Raw genomic sequence first — 21470 nt, 5'->3', positions numbered from 1 at the left:
GAGTGTTAATTAGTAGTTACTTCATAGTTATATTTCTTGAACCTTAATTAATAGATAATTAATAGTAGTTCTTCGGGAGGTATGACAGAATTCATTAGCTATTGATTAACTAACTGATACTTAACACAATCATAAAATTATATTACATACTGATTAGTTAACACATCTTCCTTAGTAGTTAACAGTAGTGACTTAAGTGTTAATAAAGAATTACCTATTAGTTCTTCATTAATTCCTTATTAGTTATGCAGTAAGTAAGATACAGTATTCTAAAGTGTTACCACATATTCTGGTGTGATTGTTCTTAAATTCTTGTTCATTTAAATAAGCCAAATCATTTAAGACCACACACAAGCATGAATGTGTTGCTTTAATACTTCTTACAATTTGGATTAAAAAAAATGTACATTTGTACAAAGCTACAATCGATGCTGCGCTGCTCAGCGCATTGGGAACGTCTTTAATCGTGACCTGCTGTGAATATAGTGTGTAAACACGTCGATGGAATCGACCGGAAGTAATATAGCCTCGGTTGGTGACGTCATCGGCGCGCACCCACAACAGGAGGCTATAAATAGATGAGCCGCAGGTGCATCGTCAGGTTTTTTTGTCTTCAGAGATCTCACTGTATTGGTGTGTGCAAGAAGCATTATTTTCTACTCTCCCTGGTACAGATCTTTTGCTAGGAGTTATTTAGCTTTATAGTGACAGTGTGCAGAAATTTCACCCTTTCTCATCCAACGCATTCTCATCCTTTAACGTCATATAGAACGCTATATGCAAAAACGGCGCTACACTACGCACATGGCACCCGTTATCGTTAATATAACGTGCTGTGAGGGCTAAGTTTAGGTGTGGGGTAGGGTCTGCGTGTCATATTTACGCTAAAGGATTTATAACGTCTTGGGTGTTATATACGTCTCGCGTGTTATATTAACGATAAAGGGTGCCATGTGCGTAGTATAGCGCCGTTTTTGCATATAGCGTTCTATATGACGTTAAAGGCTGAGAACGGGCTGTCTCATCTCTTAAAGTCTTTAAAAGAGTTTCAAAAAGTAAAAAGAGAAATGAGTCAGCAAGCTAAGCATTGTGTACCTCCATGTTCTCGTCTGATGTCAGAACTGGATACACACGCTTTCTGCTTTGTGTGTTTGGGGGAGGAGCTGCATTGGAGCCAGGAGACTGCGAGCATTGTGAGCTTTTCACGGTCAAAATGCTTCGCGCTCGCCTTGGCTTCTTTCCGCACCCGCATTATCATTGTGGGGCTCCCGGATGGATTTGGCTGACGAGCAAGAGACGGGACCTTCCCTTTCACTTGCTGGTTGGCCAGATCCATTCGTTCCCTCGCGCGATCTCAAAGCGCATCTTCTTCGGCTCGCGCGGGGGGCGATGATGAATCTCTTGGGTCTGCGGACTTCGAGCAGTCATCCTCTGAGCATTCCTCACGCGACGATAAATCTGTCGAGGATCTTCTCGAGGTGGTTACACACGCGGTGGCCAGGTAGCAGCTTGACTGGCCTCGTGAACAAGAGATTCCCAAACGCAGTAAGCTTGAGGATAGGTTTTTGTCCAGTGGCAAATGGGAGGGACCTCAACATCAGTCTCTATCGACTATCGTGGGTGCAAAGGCGCAAGGATATGCGGAGATGCCCCAGGTTGAAGTGACGCTTGCCAGCTATCTCTCACCTGGGTCTGCATCTTCACTTAAAAAACCTACCTTCCCCTCCAAGCCATGTAGAGTAACATCTTCACTTGTGGGTAAAGCTTATCCAGCTGCAGGTCAGGCTGGTGCTGCGCTACACACAATGGCTGTGTTACTGGCGTACCAGGCTGACCTCTTGAAGGACCTGAGTGTGGGCAATTCGATAGATGAGGAAGCGTTTTCTGAACTGCGCCGGGCCACAGATCTGTCTCTCCGTGCCACTAAAGCACGGAGAGGGATCTGTGGCTCAACCTCACGGGCATCAAAGACAAAGAACGTGTCTTTCTTCTTGATTCTCCAGTCTCACCCTCTGGCCTGTTTGGCGACTTGGTCAACACTGTTTTCAACAGGTTCAGGGAGGTCAAGAAGCATGAGGAGGCGTTTGTTCAATTCCTTCCTCGCCGCACTCAAGGCGAGGGGCCATCGTCCACCCAACCCCTCCTTGGTCCTTCAAGACCCAGGGAGGTTAAGAAGCTGATCGTGGTGAGTCGTGCCCCTCCAAGTAAGAACTGGAGGCAGGCTTGTCAGGCTCAGCAACCTCCCAAGCCAGACCTCAGGACTGTCATTAATAAGAAGAGGAAGTCCTGATGGTCTGGCGCCCAGTCTGGTGGGATGGCGAGATGGGGCGCGTATTACATCTGACCGCTCCATCTCGCTACCCCTACAAAACCTCTCCATACCCGCCACCTCTGGTGTTTCCGGGGGCAGCGGTTTCCAGCGAAGTGTTAGATGTTCCGTTGTTCCCTGCTTTCATTCAGGGCATGGAACATCTAACACCCCCTCAAGAGGAAGTGTTAAAATTGATACCACTCTCAGAAAGTCTGACAGTGTGGCAACTTCTGCCAGGTATTTCTGCCTGAGTATTAAGCATAGTACAGATAGGATACCAATTTCCAAGCTTACCAATTTCGGGTTCTTCCATTCGGCCTAGCCTTGTCACCCCGCGTGTACAAAAAAATGCATGGATGCAGCACTGGCTCCATTGCGACTCCAGGGCATTCGCATTTTGAATTACATCGACGAATACTAGCACAATCGCAGGAGATGGCGCTTCAACACAGAGACATCATGTTGGCTCATCTAGTTTCTCTAGGGTTGAGACTCAACATCAAGAAAAGTGTTCTGTGTCCTGCCCAGAGAACAACTTATCTCGGAATTGTTTGGGATTCGATCACGATGCGGGCACAATTGTCCCCCACTCGAATCGAGACCATTCGGTTAACTATGAGAAAAGTCAGGTGAGGTTAAGATCGGACTGTTCGTCAGTACCAAAAAATATTAGGTTACATGGCTTCAGCATCCACGGTGATCCCTTTGGGGTTGTTGCACATGAGACCATTTCAGTTGTGGCTAAAAGCCAGAGGATTTTATTCAAGGGCCAATCCTCAAAGGCAGATAAATGTGACGCGCCACGGGCTTCGTACACTATCTCTGTGGCTCAGACCCCGGTTCCTCGCTCTAGGGGCACCGTGTCATCGCAGATTGCTAACAACAGATGCCTCCATGTCAGGCTGGGGTGCTGTCTTAAGTGGTCGTCCAGCTCAAGGGGAATGGGAGAGTCATCAGCTCGGTTGGCACATGAACTGCCTCAAGCTGATGGCTGTATTTCTGGCCCTGAGATACTTTCTCCCTCAGTTGAGAGGCTGTCATGTCTTAGTGCGGGTGGACAACACAGAGGCAGTCTCATATATAAATCACCAGGGAGGTCTGCGCTCACACAATTTGAACAGAATAGCAAGGCAGATTTTCCTCTGGGCATAGGAGAAGTTCCTGTCATTCAGGGCAGTGTACATCCCTGGGCATCAGAATGTGGGAGTAGATTTACTCTCCAGACAGAAACTGCTGACATGAAAGCTCATGTGATGCAAAATGCTTGCCACAGTCAGCAATATTTGAACAAAATGAACACACCTGGCGTCATTCATTAAACACAACGACTCAAAATTGAAAACACCTCTTGCTAATGCTTTGACCACATGTATAAAAGCAAGTTCAAAGTGCACAGTTTGCTGAAGATTCCAAACAAACACAATGGATGAAGGCAGAGTCAGGGGAAGAGGTATTCGAGTCAGAGGAGGAAGAGGAATTCGAGTCAGAGGAGGAAGAGGAGCAGGCCAGGGAGGAAGAGGAGCAGGCCAGGGAGGAAGAGGAGCAGGCCAAGGAGGAAGAGGAGCAGGCCAGGGAGGAAGAGGAGCAGGCCAGGGAGGAAGAGGAGCAGGCCAAGGAGGAAGAGTAGCAGGCCAAGGAGGAAAAGAAGCAGGCCACGGAGGAAGAGGTGGAGGCCAACAAGGGAGAGGAGAAGGTCCAGGAGGGAGAGCAAGACAACCTCGCACCATCATTACGGACGAGATGCGAGCAACAGTCATTGACCATGTCATTGTCCATGGCATGACAATGGCTGAAGCAGGACTAAGAGTCCGTCCAAACCTTAGTAGGTTCACCGTGGCCACCATTATCAGAGCATTCAGACAACACAACAGGTATTCTGCCCTACAAAGCAAAAAGGCAGTAACTACGCTGAGTGCAGAACTGAGAAAAATGACTTTAAAGTTATCCTGTCATCCAGCCCAAGTAGTTGTAGGTAGATTATTGGACATGTGGCTGTTTTTTTACTCTAAATGAGCTTATTCTTTGTACATATCAATCTCATATTTAATTTGATATTTTACCCCTATTTTGCAGTTACTGTATTCTTGCTTTGTATTACTTTCCAAAAACGTGGCTCCATACACAAGGAAAAAGACAGTATCTACAGATTCTAAAAAAAAACCATTTTGCCACAACTTGGGCTTTGGGTGTGTTAGATACACTGTATTTGAAATAATTGTAACCATTTGTTTTCCTGATCATGGATATAGCAAACCCAAACTAATTGAACCATTTTAGGTCAATATTTTCGACCCGGAAGCTGTTCTGGGGTCTCATTTATAAAACTGTGCGTAGGATCCTTACTAAAAGTGTACGTGCGCCTGAAAGCCAAAAATGGCATGTACGCCAAAAAATATTCAGATTTATGAAACGAATGATAATGAATACATGGGACAGATATTTCCAATTAGTAAACATACATTTATTAATAGATTGTAGATTATAGATTTTATATGTATAAATTATTATTATACAATTATTATTTTATATATAATAAAAATAATAATTGATGAACACCACATTTCATATGGTTATTACTCCTCATTACACACAACATTGCTCACAGGCAGGGAATACCAGAACACCCTCCTGTTTGGTGGCATGAGAGGACAAAGATTACTGATGAGGTCTCTCTTCTTGACCTCCTTAACCCCTCTATTCTGTGGTCTCAAAACAGTGGGCACCTTCTGCGAGAATTTCTTCATGAGGAAGTCCAATTCCTTAAATTCATTCTCTGTATGGGATAGTTTGTAAAAGAGGCTCTTGGAGCCACGCCGCACCTGAATCTCCGCCATATCTCTAAGCTTTGGTGCTCGTGCTTTCTTGACCTTGACGGTGGAGTGGCCATCCCTCCAATCTAGCACATTGGCATTCTCCAATTTGACAACATCCACCTTCCTGGAGTTGGAGCTTGCCACAACACTCACAAAGTCCTCGAAGTCGTAGACCACACCACCTGGACGGCTCCTCATTTGCTGCTCGACACCATGGTGGAAACTGTCTGCGCTCATGAACGTATGTCCCCTCTCAAAAAACTTTAATGTGATGTCCTCCTGTGAAATGGTGTCACTGTTCACAAGAGTGACGAGTGAGGATAGATGGCACCAGTTCTTATTCTGTGCACTGCAGTTGTCCACCCAGAATATGCTGTGGCGTACATCCCGCTCCTTCTCCAATGCAGTTGTGTATGCTGATGTAATTTCCGCTGCACTTCGCCCAGCCATTCCCTCGTGCCACAATACAGAGATGGTGTTTTTTTTGGGTTTTTTTCCCCCACTGAGGCAAATGTTTCGTGGTATGCAACTATGCGACGAGTAAATACAGATGACTTCACTCCTGGCATGCGTGGCAGCATTATCACCTTCTGGAGGTCCACGCTTCGAACTGATGTCATGTCCGGCCAGTCCCTCTCTGCATCTGCCTGGTAGCTTTGGCGGCTCTCTAGGGCAGACTGCTTATGTTTGTTCCACCTTTGGCACTCTGGGCAATCTGAGCTTTCAGTCTCCCCTTTGTGGCAGTTCACATGTTCAGCATGTTCCAAACAGTCCTCACATTGCTCCTCCCCAAGTTTGGCAAAGCTGATTTTTTTGTCTTTTAAAATCTTCCTGTATGCTTCATAGGAGCAGGCGTTTCCTTTATCCAGGTAGTCTGAATGCATCATCTTTATTGTGATGTCACTTGGCAGGTACCGTCGATTTGGGGCATGCTCCCGTCTGTAATGGCTCACACAAGGATGGAAGGATTCAATGTGGTCATCAAGGGTCTTCACGTCCATCTTGTTGACTGCAGCCTGCCTGCCTCTCTGGTCCTTGGATGGAACCAGTGGCCTGGTGTTCAACTTCCCCATCATGGTAATGACTAGACTGTCATTTTTAGGATGATAGCCCAATGATGACACGAAAAACATTTTGCAGACTTGTCTTGGCTCTCCTTTCAGGTTTTGCAGCCGGTAGATGAATGAGCGGCCACGGCGACTTTCTGGGCCGGTTGTTGCTCTTTTGGTTGGCATTGGGATAACTGAGTAAAACATCCATGATCGTCTTTCTGTGTAGGTCATCTCCCAGTATTGACTCCATATCTCCCTTCGTCTTTCCTCTGAAATATGGTCTGTACACCTTTTTCGACATTTGGCACCACATGGCTCTCTCATTGGTGGTCGACGTGATTCCACATCAGGCTGTGGCCCTGGCTGTGGCTCGGTCTGGGGCTCTGGCTGTGGCCCTGGCTGTGGCTGGGGCTCTGGCTGTGGCCCTGGCTGTGGCTGGGGCTCTGGCTGTGGCCCTGGCTGGGGCTCTGGCTGTGGCTGGGGCTCTGGCTGTGGCTCTGGCTGGGGCTCTGGCTGTGGCCCTGGCTGTGGCTGGGGCTCTGGCCCTGGCTGGGGCTCTGGCTGTGGCTGTGGCTGGGGCTCTGTCTGTGGCTGGGGCTCTGGCTGGGGCTCTGGCTGTGGCTCTGGCTCTGCCTCTTGAACTTGTTCCCCTGGGTCTCCAAATACCACTTCAGTCAGTGTCATTGTAGGGGATGGGACATAATCTATAATGTCTGTAATATCATTATATAAACTGTCCATGCTGGTGGTATCTAAAGTGTTCAGGATAGTCAACTCCATTTCTTCAGCAGCGGGCAGGACTTGCTGCCTCTTTGATGGAATACCAACATGTGCATCTTAAATGAAAAATAGAAAAAAATTAGTGGCATGAATGTAAATCCACATCTGTTTGTGTCTGTCTGTCTGTGTACTACAACAAATTATTATTATTATTATTATTATATGGACCTACAGGACAATATCTTCACTCTGATCAATACATGTATATTAATGTCTGTATATTATAATATTCAATTGTACAGGAAAGAACTTCAATTAGGTCCATGGCAAAATAATGCATGAATTAGGCTAACACAGTACATTAATAATTTTGCACCCTTAATGAAAATTAAGAAAGGAAAGCCAACACACAAAAATGCAGCCTGGCATCATAAGTTACATTAGGATAAAAGCTTGCAGTCATGCAGAGAAACACATTTTTATAGTTTAATATAATTAAGGGGGTTCCAAATTAAATACATACTTTTATATTCAGAAGAAGAAACTGTGCAATAAATAAATGCTTAGGAACAGGAACCAATGTGTTTGAGTCTAAGCGCTAAGGGGGGCGTAAATACCTGCCGGCTCGCTCTGCAAAAGTTTGTTTTTGTTGAAAGCATGGATGCTTACAACAGTAAAGAGAAAGATGTCAGTATTGCTCACTACTCACTAACTTATCTAAACAGTGGCCGCGAAGAGAGTGTGTTTTAAGTTGAACAGACACCTGTCACGTAACGCTAAGTTAAAGAATAACGGTCACACTGATAGCTGTATTTATTCTCCTGCTGGACAACAACGCCGTGAATGATTAGCCTATGAAAAAAGAAGACGCCGTTCATGTAGGCTGATAAGAGAAAAGAAGATCAAGCGGACTGCTTGGATGTAACGTTAATGGCTTAGCCGATTGCTTTTCTTGTTATTGATTCTTTTTTCAATTTCAATGGATTATAACTTTGTGGCATGAACAATAACACGTTGACATGCATCGGCAATGAAAGTTACTGCTTAGGAGCAGGGAGGATCAGTCAGGGGCAGGTAAGCAAAGCTATTTAAAACATCGCCTGTCTATTAGCATAACGCTATCTGAATGGACCGCTGAGAGGATGTCCCGTCCTGGCGGCTGACGTTTATATTGTGATAGCCTAGCCTCTAAATGTTTAATCTGTCACTGTTACTTACCATTCTTCTGGTATTTTCTCTTCAACGCCAGTTCGACCATCTTCTTTCCCCGGCTTTGTGCCATCTCAAACAAAATTTGTGTGAAGTTATAAGTAAATGTTAAAACCGTCCTGTGAGGATGCCGTAAAATCAGCTGCGTGTTCACCATGGCAACAGTAACTACTACTGCGCAGCAATACGGTTATTTTTTGTTTGGTAAATCATAGCAATAATACAGTAATGGATGTTACTGTACTCTTGCTTTGTTTTATTAGGGCTTTTTGCAGTTACTGTACAAACGACTCACATTTTTCTCCAAAATGACACACATTTGAGATAAGATGTTATGTCACATAACAAAGGATGCCTTGAATGTCATGAAAATGATAATAACTCATTTTTGACAAAAAATGCAGTTACTGCCTTTTTGCTTTGTAGGGCAGTATTGTACTCTATTGCTTTCTTTGTCACAATACAATTTTACAAGCCTGTGAAAGTAGTCTATTGGCTTCAAATCAGTTGTTACTGCATTGTAAAACATGTCAATTGACAACACGTTTCTTTCTTTAGAGTTGAAAGAATGCCACATAGAGGTGGGAGGGTTGCCATATTTACAGCGGCACAAGAAACCCTCATTGTGGATATGGTTCGTGAGAACAACCTCATCAGACTCCGGGAGATCAAAGACAAAGTCATTGCCGATAATGTCAACTTTGAGGGCATTGATGATGTCAGCTTGGCCACAATAGACCAAGTTCTCCTGCGCCAAAAGATGCGGATGAAACAAGTCTATAGGGTTCCCTTTGAGCGAAACTCTCCGCAACACAAAGACCTACGTTACGAGTATGTGCAAGTAAGTATACATCCATGTTCACAGTACAGTTAGTGAACATACTGTGTTGCTCAGTGGCCTAGATTACTTCTGGACAATACTATGCTACCTTATTGACTGTTGTTCTGAACACCTGTGCACTTTCACATTTTCACAGAGGATATTACAGTTGGACGCGATGGCTAGACCTCATGAGTACCTCTTCCTGGATGTGGCTGGCTTCAACCTGCAGAAACGAAGGCAAAGAGGCCGTAACATCATTGGCCAAAGAGCCATCACTGAGGTTCCTGGCCAACGGGGGGGTGATATTACTCTTTGTGCGGCCATGGGTTTGGAGGGGCTTGTCCACCGGCAGGCTGTCCTTGGGTCTTACAACACCCAACGTCTCCTAACCTTCCTAGAGGAGCTCAAAGATATCCTCCTGGACCGCCAACAACACCATCCTGGGCCTGAACATACCATTTATGTGATCATTTGGGACAATGTACCCTTCCACAGAACAAACCAAATCAGAGAGTGGTTCACCACCAACAGTAACCACTTTTTAAACGTCTGTCTGCCACCCTACTCCCCTTTCCTGAACCTTATAGAGGAGTTCTTCTCATCGTGGAGATGGAAGGTTTATGACAAACAACCATACACTAGAGAGAACCTCCTAAGGGCAATGGAGCTGGCGTGTGTTGACATCCCAGTGGAGAACTTCCAAGGATGGATCCGCCATTCCAGGGCGTTTTTCCCGCGGTGCCTGGCAAGAGACAATATAGCCTGCGATGTGGATGAGGTGATGTGGCCCGATGCAGCTCAGCAACATGATGCCGCACAGTGATTGTGGTGTAAATAAAATAAATTAAAAAAACTTCACACCCTGATCATGTTTTCAAGAGTACTGTTGTGTGCAATAGATTCTGTTTTTGCATTTATTGTAGTTGTGTTACGGTAGTGTACAGAATTTACGGTAACACTTTAGAATACTGTATCTTACTTACTGCATAACTAATAAGGAATTAATAAAGAACTAATAGGTAATTCTTTATTAACACTTAAGTCACTACTGTTAACTACTAAGGAAGATGTGTTAACTAATCAGTATGTAATATAATTTTATGATTGTGTTAAGTATCAGTTAGTTAATCAATAGCTAATGAATTCTGTCATACCTCCCGAAGAACTACTATTAATTATCTATTAATTAAGGTTCAAGAAAAATAACTATGAAGTAACTACTAATTAACAGTCATACACAGTATTCAGTTTGTCATTCTTCAGCACTGATAAGAAAAATAAGTGCAGACATTTACCTTAGGCTATGATTTGCAAATAAGCAAAAACATCTCATGTATATAACACCTTATTATTATACTTAGTTCTTATACATTTTAAACTTCTTTTGCACCATTCAAGTTCCGGCAATATGGCGGTAGCCACATACACTGAGCCTGGGTTCTCCCAAGGTTTTTTTCTCCATTCTGTCACCTGATGGAGTTTTGGTTCCTTGCCACTGTTGCCTTTTTCACTTCTCTTCGCCTTTGTCGCAAGTAACTGTCGTGTATTTTACAAAGATTTAGATGATTACGTTAATATATATATGCTAATATTTTTTTTATTTACAGTAAGTTTGATTTGAGTCTGAAGTATGTGTTAATTCTTTATTAATTACTAATGGGTTCCCTATATTGTCACTTTAGAATACTGTTTCAGGTTCTAAGTAATTCCTGAAGGACTATCTAATAATTATTTATTAATTACTAATAAGTTCCTTATATTTTTACTTTAGAAGACTGTTTCAGGTTATAAGTAGCCTAATTCCTAGATAATTAATTTGATAATTATTTATTAATTACTAATGGGTTCCCTGTATTGTCACTTTAGAATACTGTTCCAGGTTTTAAGTAATTCCTGAAGAACTATTTAAAAATTATTTATTAATTACTAATAAGTTCCTTATATTTTCACTTTAGAAGACTGTTTCAGATTATAAGTAGCCTAATTCCTAGATAATTATTTGATAATTCTTTATTAATTACTAATGGGTTCCCTATATTTTCACTTTAGAATACTGTTCCAGCTTCTAAGTAATTCCTGCAGAATTATTTGATACTTATTTATTAATTACTAATAAGTTCTCTATATTTTCAGTTTCCCTCAGTCGGTGCCTCAAATACATGAATTTACTCAGTGGCATTCTATGCTGAGGAAAACAGACACACACAGTACTGTATATAAAATATACAAATAATCTGAGGTTAGTTTTGTATGACTGTTCAGTAGTTACTTCTTAGTTATTTTTCTTGAACCTTAATTAGTAGATAATTAGTAGTAGTTCTTCAGGAGGTATGACAGAATTCATTAGTTATTGATTAACTAACTGATACTTAACACAATCATAAAATTATATTACATACTGATTAGTTAACACATCTTCCTTAGTAGTTAACAGTAGTGAAGAAGTAGTTAATGAAGAATTACCTATTAGTTCGTCAATAATTCCTTATTAATTCTGCAGTAAGTAAGATACAGTATTCTAAAGTGTTACCGAATTTACTATAGATTTATACTTTTCATTTGAAACTCACAAATCTAAATGCCCTAAACCTACGCAGAGATCTAAGAAGCTCCATTACTGTAAAGTTTCTAAAAATATTCATTGGCAGTTATGAAACGACGAACCTTCTCACAAATTGAGCATTGTGTTTTCAATTGTTTTGCTGTAGTGTGTAATGATGTGTATAGTGTTTACATTTTTGAAAGCTTCGAGCTGCTCTTTTGGTGTGAAAGTTTGAATTTTGAAGGGAGAAGGTGTGGTTGTGTTTATGTAGCTTTAGTAAAGGGCGTTGTGTTTAGACATTGGAGAACATGGACGAAACGTTTGTGAAATGTGTTTTAGCATTTGAGAAAAACGGTAATATTTGGCCCCTGATGGGTACCAATTGAGGGGCAATGGGCTTTCGCCTGCCATTGTTGCCATTGAGAAGAGTGTGTGAATTATGCTGCAGCTGCTGTAGAAGCGCGCCAGCTGGAAAAGTGCACAGAGTAGAAAAAACTGCAGAGAACTAGAAATATATATATGAGCTAAAATTGGAAAACAGATGAAAGACAAAAGTCAAGACAGTGAAGAAAAAAATACAGAAAAGCAAATATTGGAAGGCAAAGAATATTCAAAAAACTGGCTTTGTTGTTGGCTTGGACACTCACCAGAGTGTGAGTGCTGTGACCCTGAGAGAGAGACACAGCCTCTGTTAGGCAGAAAGATAAGAAGGTATCAAATTGTTGAATGAGTGTGGTGAAAGTGTGTGAATGAAAACCCGGGTGTGTGAATGAATATACTAACAAACTAAGTGTGTTTGGATTGAGATAAAGAACTAAGGAGGGATATCTTTTTATTTTTAATCTTTTGACGACTGAAGATAAGAACACATGTGGACCAGAGTGAGAGATCATTACGAGGCAGACGATAGGAGAGTACAGAGAGAAAGAGAGGACGAAGACAACTTTAAACCGGCATTAAAACTAACCATTAAGGATCACTTCTGGTTTGAAAATGAGTTTATAGATGACGAAGGGCAGAGACAGGAGTAAACAGACCAAGGAAAAAATAGCTCTTTAAAAATTGACAAAGATCACAAATTTGAATCATCTTGAGCAAGAATGGCCCTTAATGGATTGGCGTGATGTGATTAAAAAATATATACATAATAAAAATAAAACAGAATACTCAGACCACACCTGAACAAATTTAACCTTCCAAAAAACACCCTTTTGGATTCACAGTTAACTACATTAGAAATAAAGATAAATCTATTATATATAACATACCTGAAAAAAAAATGCGTGGTACACTTGGTCTCTGGGTTTGGGAGGAGCCACGATTTTGAGGAACATGTACATAGTGATTCCGGGGCCAGTACAGCAGGAAAATGACAAAATCGTTAAAGTCGGACAGGGAGGAGAAATCAGACCAGCACTGGTGGATAATTTGACTAGTTTTGAGAAGCAACCCCAACCATACCAGTGGGTAGAAATTCTAGAAGAAAAAAAAAATGTAATGATGGACAAATAGAAGGGAAAAATACACTGAGAAAAACAGCCTATTCTGAACAATAATTCGGCTTTCTCTATTCATTGTTACAAGGAAAAATAAAGTGTAAAAGTATGTGTGTGCGCATCAAATGCACAGATTAGGACTGTTTGAAAAATAATGATATTAATTTATGATATTCATTCATAAAGAGAAACTAAAATTATGAAAGAACACTTGTTTCCCTCTCATATAGCACAAGTAAACGGTGACTGTGATCTGAGAAAGAGAGGCAGAAAGGAGGGGCTGCCTCTGACAGAGAGAGGAGGGGCTGCAAAAAGATAGTGAGACTGTGTGTGTGTGTGTGAGAGAGATGAAGGAAAGGAGGGAGACAGAGAAATAATTCACCTTTTCTATTTCTGACTAGCTTATAAATCAGGGCCCGGTTCCCCGATAACGCTCACTCTTAGCGCGCTAAGAAGACTCAAAAAGATACATCTTACCTAAGTTGTATATGTTCCTAAGTGTGTTCCCCGAAGTGTCACTTAGGAAGCTTCTTAACTCGCTCCTCTTACATTCAACGTTACAAAGGCGCTGTCCCAAGTAAGGTGCTGAATTAGTTGGCATCGATTGCTCAGGAATCGATTTTCCACTTCACGCGAAGGTTTATTACGGAGTTAAGAAAGATAACGTTCTATGCAAATTAAAAATTTCTTCAAATTATTCGAGTAACATTTATTTTAACATTGTTTAAGTTATCAGTAAAATAGAGACTATTAATTAAATTACCAAATTGTGATATGTCAAAATGTTTGAAATGACGATCAAAGCAGAATGTTCACAGAAGCGCGAGCCACGCGGGAATCCCAATGTGAAGCTTCACGAGATAGGATGCAAGTGGCAAAACTAAACATCTATCAAAGCTCAGCTTCAGGTCAAAAGACTGAGAGAAGAAGAACGAGAGAAGAAGATGGAGATAAGAGAGGAGAGGTAAAGCAATAGCCTATTGCATACTGTGCCCAGAATGAGAATAACTTTATTGCAATGGATTCCTATTTAACACAAATATACATATCCCAAGTTCTTTGACAATTACTGTGGAAAAATTATATGCCCCCGAACCCAAGATCACTTTTGGGACCTCTGTATTTATAAAACCCTGTGTGCACTATTGCAGACTTATATACTGATTTTTTTTTAATTATATTATTTTACTGTAATATAAAATGGGGAACTAAAGTGGGCATGTGGGTAAAATGAGTCTCACTCCAGCCCTGAAACCTCTCACTCAAAGTGCAAACCTACACACCAAATCCATAATCTATATCTCAGCCTTTGACTAAAACACAAAACATCTAGCAGGAATTTACTTTTCTTTTCCAAACACACCAATCAACATGCTACAATTATTCACCAGGTCACACAAACACTCCTTATATGTGCAAACACTAATTGTTTTACTGATCACTAACCAATCACTGCTTTACTGTAGTATAAGCCTATAATAGGTCAAAGGTCAGGTTACCTGTTTTGAACAATAGATGCCAACAATGGACAGAGACCCCACAGACTCAATTGTGTCCTTTACTGTATTATAAAGAATATACTTTTGGTTTACATATGTTTATGGTTTTGTTGTATAATGTATACAACAGTAATGTTTGGCCTAATGAATATTTTCTGTTTCTAAATTGCATTGGTGAATACTGTCAGTGTACTTGTTACCGATCTCAGAAGACTACTTTCACTGTAGAACATTGTGTTGATATAAGCGTATGGAAGACCAAAGAGCTTTAGATTTAGAAAAACAAAAAAACAAAAAAAACAATGTTTACATGGTGTATCAAAAAATGCACTAATAAGTGTTTGCCATTTGATGGAAATGCTTCATTCTGACATGTCTTTATGGCATTTACATTTTTGAAGGAGATGTGAGGCATTTTGTGTGTGAAGTTTTGGGAATTGTGTGTAGAGTTTTGAAAAAAGGTGAAATAGTTTTGAAAATGTGTGAAAGTTTCTAAAGACTGCTGCACAGTGGCGGCATGTAGTGTCTTGAGCTCAAACAACACTAAGAGAGAGCTTACGAATGGTCCAGACCAACCTTACGAAAGTGTGACTTACAGAAGATATACTTAGCGTACGAACGTTTCGGGAACCGTGCCATAAGGTTAAGAGAGAGGTTAAGGAATAGGTTAAGAACAACTTAGAGATAAGAACTTTTTGGGGAACCGGGCCCAGAAAGTGAGTACCATTACAACATAAACTTTCAGAGATCTTATTTGTAACTGTCATCCCCACCAGTGGACCTGTAATAGAGGAACTGCATTTTTAAAATACCCGAGAAAGACTAATCAAATACCTTAATAAATGTCTGACCATCTTGGTGAAAACTAGTTAAGAATAGATGCAAGCTGGGGTTTGTAAGGTAAAAAGGTGTGAAAAACACTGATAATAATTAAGATTATAAATGGGGTCGACACCTGTAGATATACCAGGATAAAAATATTAGTTTTGCAACACCAAGGCCATATGAAGAAAGCCTAAAGAGAAGAGAGACATCCAATGAAAGTTTGGCAAATATAATGAAGGATTTAGAGTAAGACACAGGGACTGATGAATGGATAAAGAAAGGGAAGCCCTGAGAAAAGAGCTGACAAAGATGTATTTCTGAAAGCAAAAGACAGACAATCAAAGGTTAACTGAAAAATCAAAAATTTCTAATGATTGGTCACATACATTTTTCAATTGCCCTAATTGGGTTTTTATGAATTTAATTGTATCAATTGTGACAACAGTCGAGTGTTCAAAAACAGTTTACAAACAGATCAAGTAGGATTGGTGAATTCTGCTAATCCAGTCAGAATTAAAATAGGCTAGTTTCAGAATTACAGAGAAAACACCAATAAAAATAATTGATAAGAAATTAACATGAAAGAAACTACTAAAATTGAATAAATGTTAGTTGACCGGTCTATAGGGAAATTAAATTAATAAGCAGGCCTAACAGGGATTGATATGGTGGATTGTGCAAACTGGTGGCCATCAAAAATACTGGAGTATTCTACTTTGTATAAGTGGTTTGTGCAGTTCCCAAAAGAATAAGTGAAAAAAAAGGATTATAGAAGCATCTGACATTTAGAGATATATACAGTATATACAGAAAAAGAGAGAGACATGTTAGATGTGAGTATTATTGACCTGTTATACTGTATAAACACATGGCCTATGATGTTTGTATCTTGTTATCCCTGGGAGACAGTTTGAAATTTGATATATTGTAGAAATTTAGATTTTTGAATTGCGTTATTTTAAATAATACATTGATTGTGTTAAATGAGCAGGATTGGGTGACCAAGCTTAAAAAAACACTTTTAACAGACGTGTACTGTATTGTAATATATGCATTTTACAGTAATGAGAGTAATTAATTTAATCCTAAAATGCTTGAGGGAGTAGGGATCGAAATAGCAAGTGATAAAAATGCTATATATGTGACTGAAAATAAGGCAACTCAGACGGACTGATAGGCTGCTATTTTCTGCATTCTGCAAAGAAGAACATGCTTGCTCTTTTCTGCAAAGAAGAATTTGCTTTATTAAAACCGCACAGGGAAACTGCTGTTATCAACCAGATGAGACTTCTGAAATTAAGGGACAATTGAAAGAGATGGTTTTATAAAGTATGAACTTGATTCATGCGGATCTCTGAGTGTGCATTTTCCAGATGACACCAGCCAGCTTTTGGGGCATCTGCCTCGACATGAACAACAGCAACTAGACTGTGCAACAAGTGAGAGCAAGAAACGTAAGAACACGGCTGCAGAGAAAAGAAGGGGCATTTGGTTGGTGGGTCTTCATCCTCCCTGAAAATATGAAGTTGAAACTTCTCAGGAGCTGGGATGGACAAAGACTGTGTTGATGGAGAAACAACCAAGAAAAAACACCCTGCCATTCTGCAAATGTGCCTTCTCCGTTGCTTGGCCAAAAGCCAGGCTGAGCAGAGGCAGAGAGACTACAGCATCCAGTCCAACCACCACTGTGTCAGAACATGACGCCAGACCCTTGAATGAGGACTGACAGATCAAATGCATCGGATAACACAGTCTCATCCCAAATCGTCATATAACTGACGTCTTGGGACGTATTTTGACCATACGTCAATATCCGCCTTTTTAGGGCCCCCTTAAACGTCGGTAGATGGCGATCCCGGGCCGTCATACAACTGACGCTTTACCTTTAACGTCAGTTAGGTGACGGGTTAGGTTTAGGGTTAAGTTTAGGTATGGGGTAGAGTTAGGATCCCATAACCTCATCTACCGACGTTTAAGGGGGCCCTAAAAAGGCGAATATTGACGTATGGTCAAAAGACGTCCCAAAACGTCAGTTATATGACGATTTGGGATGAGACCGGGTTGCATCGGATGAGGAGAGAAACATGACAGCAGCCCAACCAGTTCAACTGATCCAAGCAGAAGGACTTCATGCTTTCCTAACCGGGCACAGGTGATACGTCTTCAATGATCACTACAGAGACCGCTTATAATTTCATTGATTGGCCATATTAATTGTATTTTGTTTATACACTGGTACAGCAGCAGTTCTCTATGTTCTGTTAGGCTAACACTCTATTTGCTTTCTTTCAATAGACGTCAGTCCAGCTGTAAGCATTTAATAATGCTAATAATATAATTAAAAGAAAAGAAGTCAAGTGCTTGCATGACTAAATAATTAATTAAAACTGAGACTGGACTTAGCAGAGTGAGAGAATATTGGATTAATAATAATAATAACAACAAGAGTAAATGCATAATTAGATTATTTAAGATTTTGTTCATTAAACAGAGAATGTTTGGGCTCTGCTTTCAAGGAAGCTGATATAAGCTTGAGCGATTGTGAGTTCTCTATTTAAAAAGGGGGGGGGGGGGCATAATGTGTCCAACAACAAAAATGTGGATGATAGAGCTATGATGCTGGTCACTCTATATTGGTCAATAGTCATTTTTTGAGAAGTAAAATAGTTACTACACAAATTATAATGCACGTGATATCACAAATTTTGATATTACCGGGGATTGTACAATGTTGATATTGTGGGTCATGAATTTGAGATTATGATAAGATCTAAAGTAATTTAAAAGATTATGAGGAAAAATTTAATTAACAGATGAATGACAAATTAGATTAGATAAACTGATAATCGTTCTTTTAAACAGCAGCATGTCCAGACAGATAATTTGTTATATTATAAAAATGTGAGGTTTATGACAGAGGTGTTTAACACAATCAAATGGCAACTGATGTCGGCCAGCTGTGTTATTCACATTTAGATTGGACAAATGAAGTATTAAAGGAATTAAAATAATTACACTGGCAAACCTTTTTAATTTAAGATGTGCGTGGTTTTTTGACCATCGCACAAAGGGGGGAAGTGAGAAAAAAAAGGGGAAAAAAAGAAAAAGAAAGAAAGTTGATGATAGATGATTTTAATAGAAGATTGATGATTGCCAAATGCAATATTTCTAAACAATGTCAGAATTGGTGTTAGAATAGATTTGATTGCCATGGAAGGGCTTATGATAGCTCCATTACCACTACTAAACATCCTGATTCCTGATGCGCACAGACAGTTTTGATCACTGTGCAAGGGGGGAAATGTTGAGAAAGATAAAAAGACAGGGATTTTGGTCCCCATACTTACAGACAAGGGTAGATGAATTTTTAAAAGAATATGAAATTTGTGCAAAAATAATGTCAAGGAAAAGGAACAGCAACCCCAATAGACTCTATTCCAGAAGGACCTTTCAAGCATCTAGTGATGGATTGTTCCAGCCAAGATGGATGCCATATGGGTTTAAAGCTAGAGACGAGGCAGCAGCAGGACTTGAATTAATATTTGTATAGATAATGCCAAATAAGAATATGGAATGGATTCATTACATATATTACAATCAGCAGAGATTTATTAATTACACGGATGAAGCACTCAAAGCTCTAGGAGAACAACTAAAAGACACAAGCAAAATGACCTGGCAGAATAGACAAGCTCTGAATTGGCTCCTGGCAGAAAACGGAGGTGTGTGCGAAATGTTTAAAACTGACTGTTTTACCTTTATTCCCAAGCGGGCACAGCCCCGGATGGATCATTTACTAGGGCCATGAAGAAGATAAAAGAATTAAGACCGGAAGTTGCTACCAATGCGGGGAGAGACAGGAGCTTTGGGTATTGGCTTGACTCAATATTCGCATCCTGGAAAGACTGGCTCATTGAGGTGGGAATAATATTAGCAGTATCAGTTGGTGTTTTCTTTCTGTTGTTTTGTTGTGTTGTGCCTTTTCTCAGATCAATGCTGGCCAGTGCCGCTGCCAAACAAATGATCAATGTATCAGTGAGACCATCAGGAGTTGACATTGGATGTGCCAACGCAGAGATTCACCCAAGTGCCCCAGACCTGGACGAGCTGGACGAGTTTCTGTAAAGTAACAAAATGAGACCATATGGAAAGACGGTACCTTATTACTTTTTGATTTTAACATTTTACTCCGTTTATGGTTAGAGAGGGAGATAGCCCCACTGTGTATTTTTATTTTGGGGATAAAATTAGTTAGAACATTTAGTGCATGGGTAGAGTAGGCAGTTAGTTAGAGGGGTTTTTCTACATTTCTTTGATTTTATAAGGGCTGTCTTTCCGGGAATATTTACACTCATATAATATGTTTCTATATAGCATGCTTGTGTAATCCACAAGAACTATTTTAACTATAATCACACCACTGGTCACAACTATAAATATGTGAATGTAAGGGGATGTTAGAAGGTCTGAAACAGGTCATTGTCCGTGGTACGAGATAATGCAACCAGAAAAAAAATGAAAAGTCAAGAATGTTTTATTACTACTCACTTTATGTCACGGTATACCACTTTTGAGTACATTCATAAAAACTGTGTTATGAAAATGAAAGAATGAAGGAAAAGGATTAGAAGGAATGTAAGAAGAGATTAAAACTAAGTTCTTACTTTAAAGAAATGATGCAGTATGAGGGATTGAGATGAAAATGTTTTCATTGTCATTTGTTTTATATATATATATATATATATATATATATATATATATGAAGAGTTCAGATGCATAAGCCTCTAAATGCCATTTGAAATTTTCTTCTTTAATGATGATTTTTATCAAACTTGTATATTTAAGTTCAGTAATTTCACTTAAATGGCAATGATAATTACCTATTAATTGTTATTTAAGTGAAATTACTGAACTTTAACTGAAATTAACTGAATTACTGAACTGAAAATTACTCAGTAATTTCACTTAAATAACAATTAATAGGTAATTATCATTGCCATTTAAGTGAAATTACTGAACTTAAATATACAAGTTTGATAAAAATCATCATTAAAGAAGAAAATTTCAAATGGCATTTAGAGGCTTATGCATCTGAACTCTTCATATATATACAATTTATACTCCTGAAAGTACTGTGTAGAAGTGTATAACAAAAAAGAAAAAAGAGAATGGTGATTTTTTACATGGATGGAACATGTACATGTGTGTAGTAGATAGAGGAACTATACGTGAAGTGCGGTCACCGATTGTCAAAGAAGGCAAGGGCAGACTCAACTGGTGGTTTAAAAACCCGCTGTCTGCTCCAACACCAGATAGCGCTCCAAGGCAACTTGAGCACGTCTGGCAATGATGGAGCAACCCAGATACCCAGAACCTCTGGCACCGTGGGACAGCTGCTAAAGTTCAATTTCATACAATGTGATTTGTTGAATATATTGAATGTTTAATGTCCTGAAGTAATGCATCCCTTTAAAATGATGATCTGACAGGAGGGTAGGATCTTTTACTCCACTCTAGTCAATGGAGGGTGGAGATGTTTGGTCCTGCTTCTCCTCCAGGGTGCACCTATGTGATGTGGGTTAGATTGGTAAAAGGTGAATGGTCTATATTGACCATATTGGTAGAAGGAGAGAAGACCGACTCATAAAGATGCATCCTGGGCACAATTATTGAGTGTGGGACTAGAGAAAGTCCCAAAGGGGGGCTATGTTGGAGAATTCTGCTTGTATTGTCCAATGTACATGTGAGAGAAGTGTGCATGTGTCTGAATGAGGTAATGCCGAGCAAAGGCAAGTCAAGTAAGGACAGGAGAAGAAACTGGGTGAAAGGGCATGGAAAAGTACCAGAAAATCATGTATAAAGCCATTTTTAAAAAGATACGCATGCGTCAGAAGGTTGTCCCAATTAAAAATAAAATAAATGAAGCAGGAGTTTTTAATCTGGAAGGAGATACGCATGCGCAAAGAAGTTTGCCCCAATAAAAAATAAAATAATGATGCAGGTGTTTGTAATCTGGGAGGAGTAAGTAAGGAGGAGAAAAGAGAAAAGATAACGATTTAATTGCTAATTGGCTACCACAAGGTGTAAGAAATGCGTGCAGAGCATTGTAAGATCAGATGGCCAGCTGGCATCTCACTTTGTTGAACTGCTCAATAAAGTTACTTCTTCTGAGACCTGAAA

At 40.1% G+C, this 21470-nt stretch overlaps 2 protein-coding genes and 1 pseudogene across 3 annotated transcripts in view; 1 reads left to right on the top strand and 2 right to left on the bottom strand.

The window, feature by feature from the left end:
- LOC120479219 (uncharacterized) overlaps positions 1-10171 on the top strand; it is a 51176-nt gene extending 41005 nt beyond the window's left edge. The window contains exons 2-3 of the mRNA XM_089125285.1: positions 8664-8946; positions 9083-10171. Of these exons, the coding sequence (XP_088981411.1) occupies positions 8674-8946; positions 9083-9751 (942 nt within the window). The 5' untranslated portion in view covers positions 8664-8673 and the 3' untranslated portion in view covers positions 9752-10171. The remainder of the gene's footprint in view (positions 1-8663; positions 8947-9082) is intronic.
- gdf11 (growth differentiation factor 11) overlaps positions 1-21470 on the bottom strand; it is a 234868-nt gene that overhangs the window by 122544 nt on the left and 90854 nt on the right. The window lies entirely within an intron of this gene.
- LOC148970132 (uncharacterized) lies at positions 4885-8178 on the bottom strand (annotated as a pseudogene).

Source organism: Pimephales promelas, chromosome 21 (assembly GCF_988280905.1).
Source record: "Pimephales promelas chromosome 21, fPimPro1.hap1.1, whole genome shotgun sequence".
NCBI lineage: Eukaryota > Metazoa > Chordata > Actinopteri > Cypriniformes > Leuciscidae > Pimephales > Pimephales promelas.
This window is presented reverse-complemented; position numbering and strand designations above follow the sequence as displayed.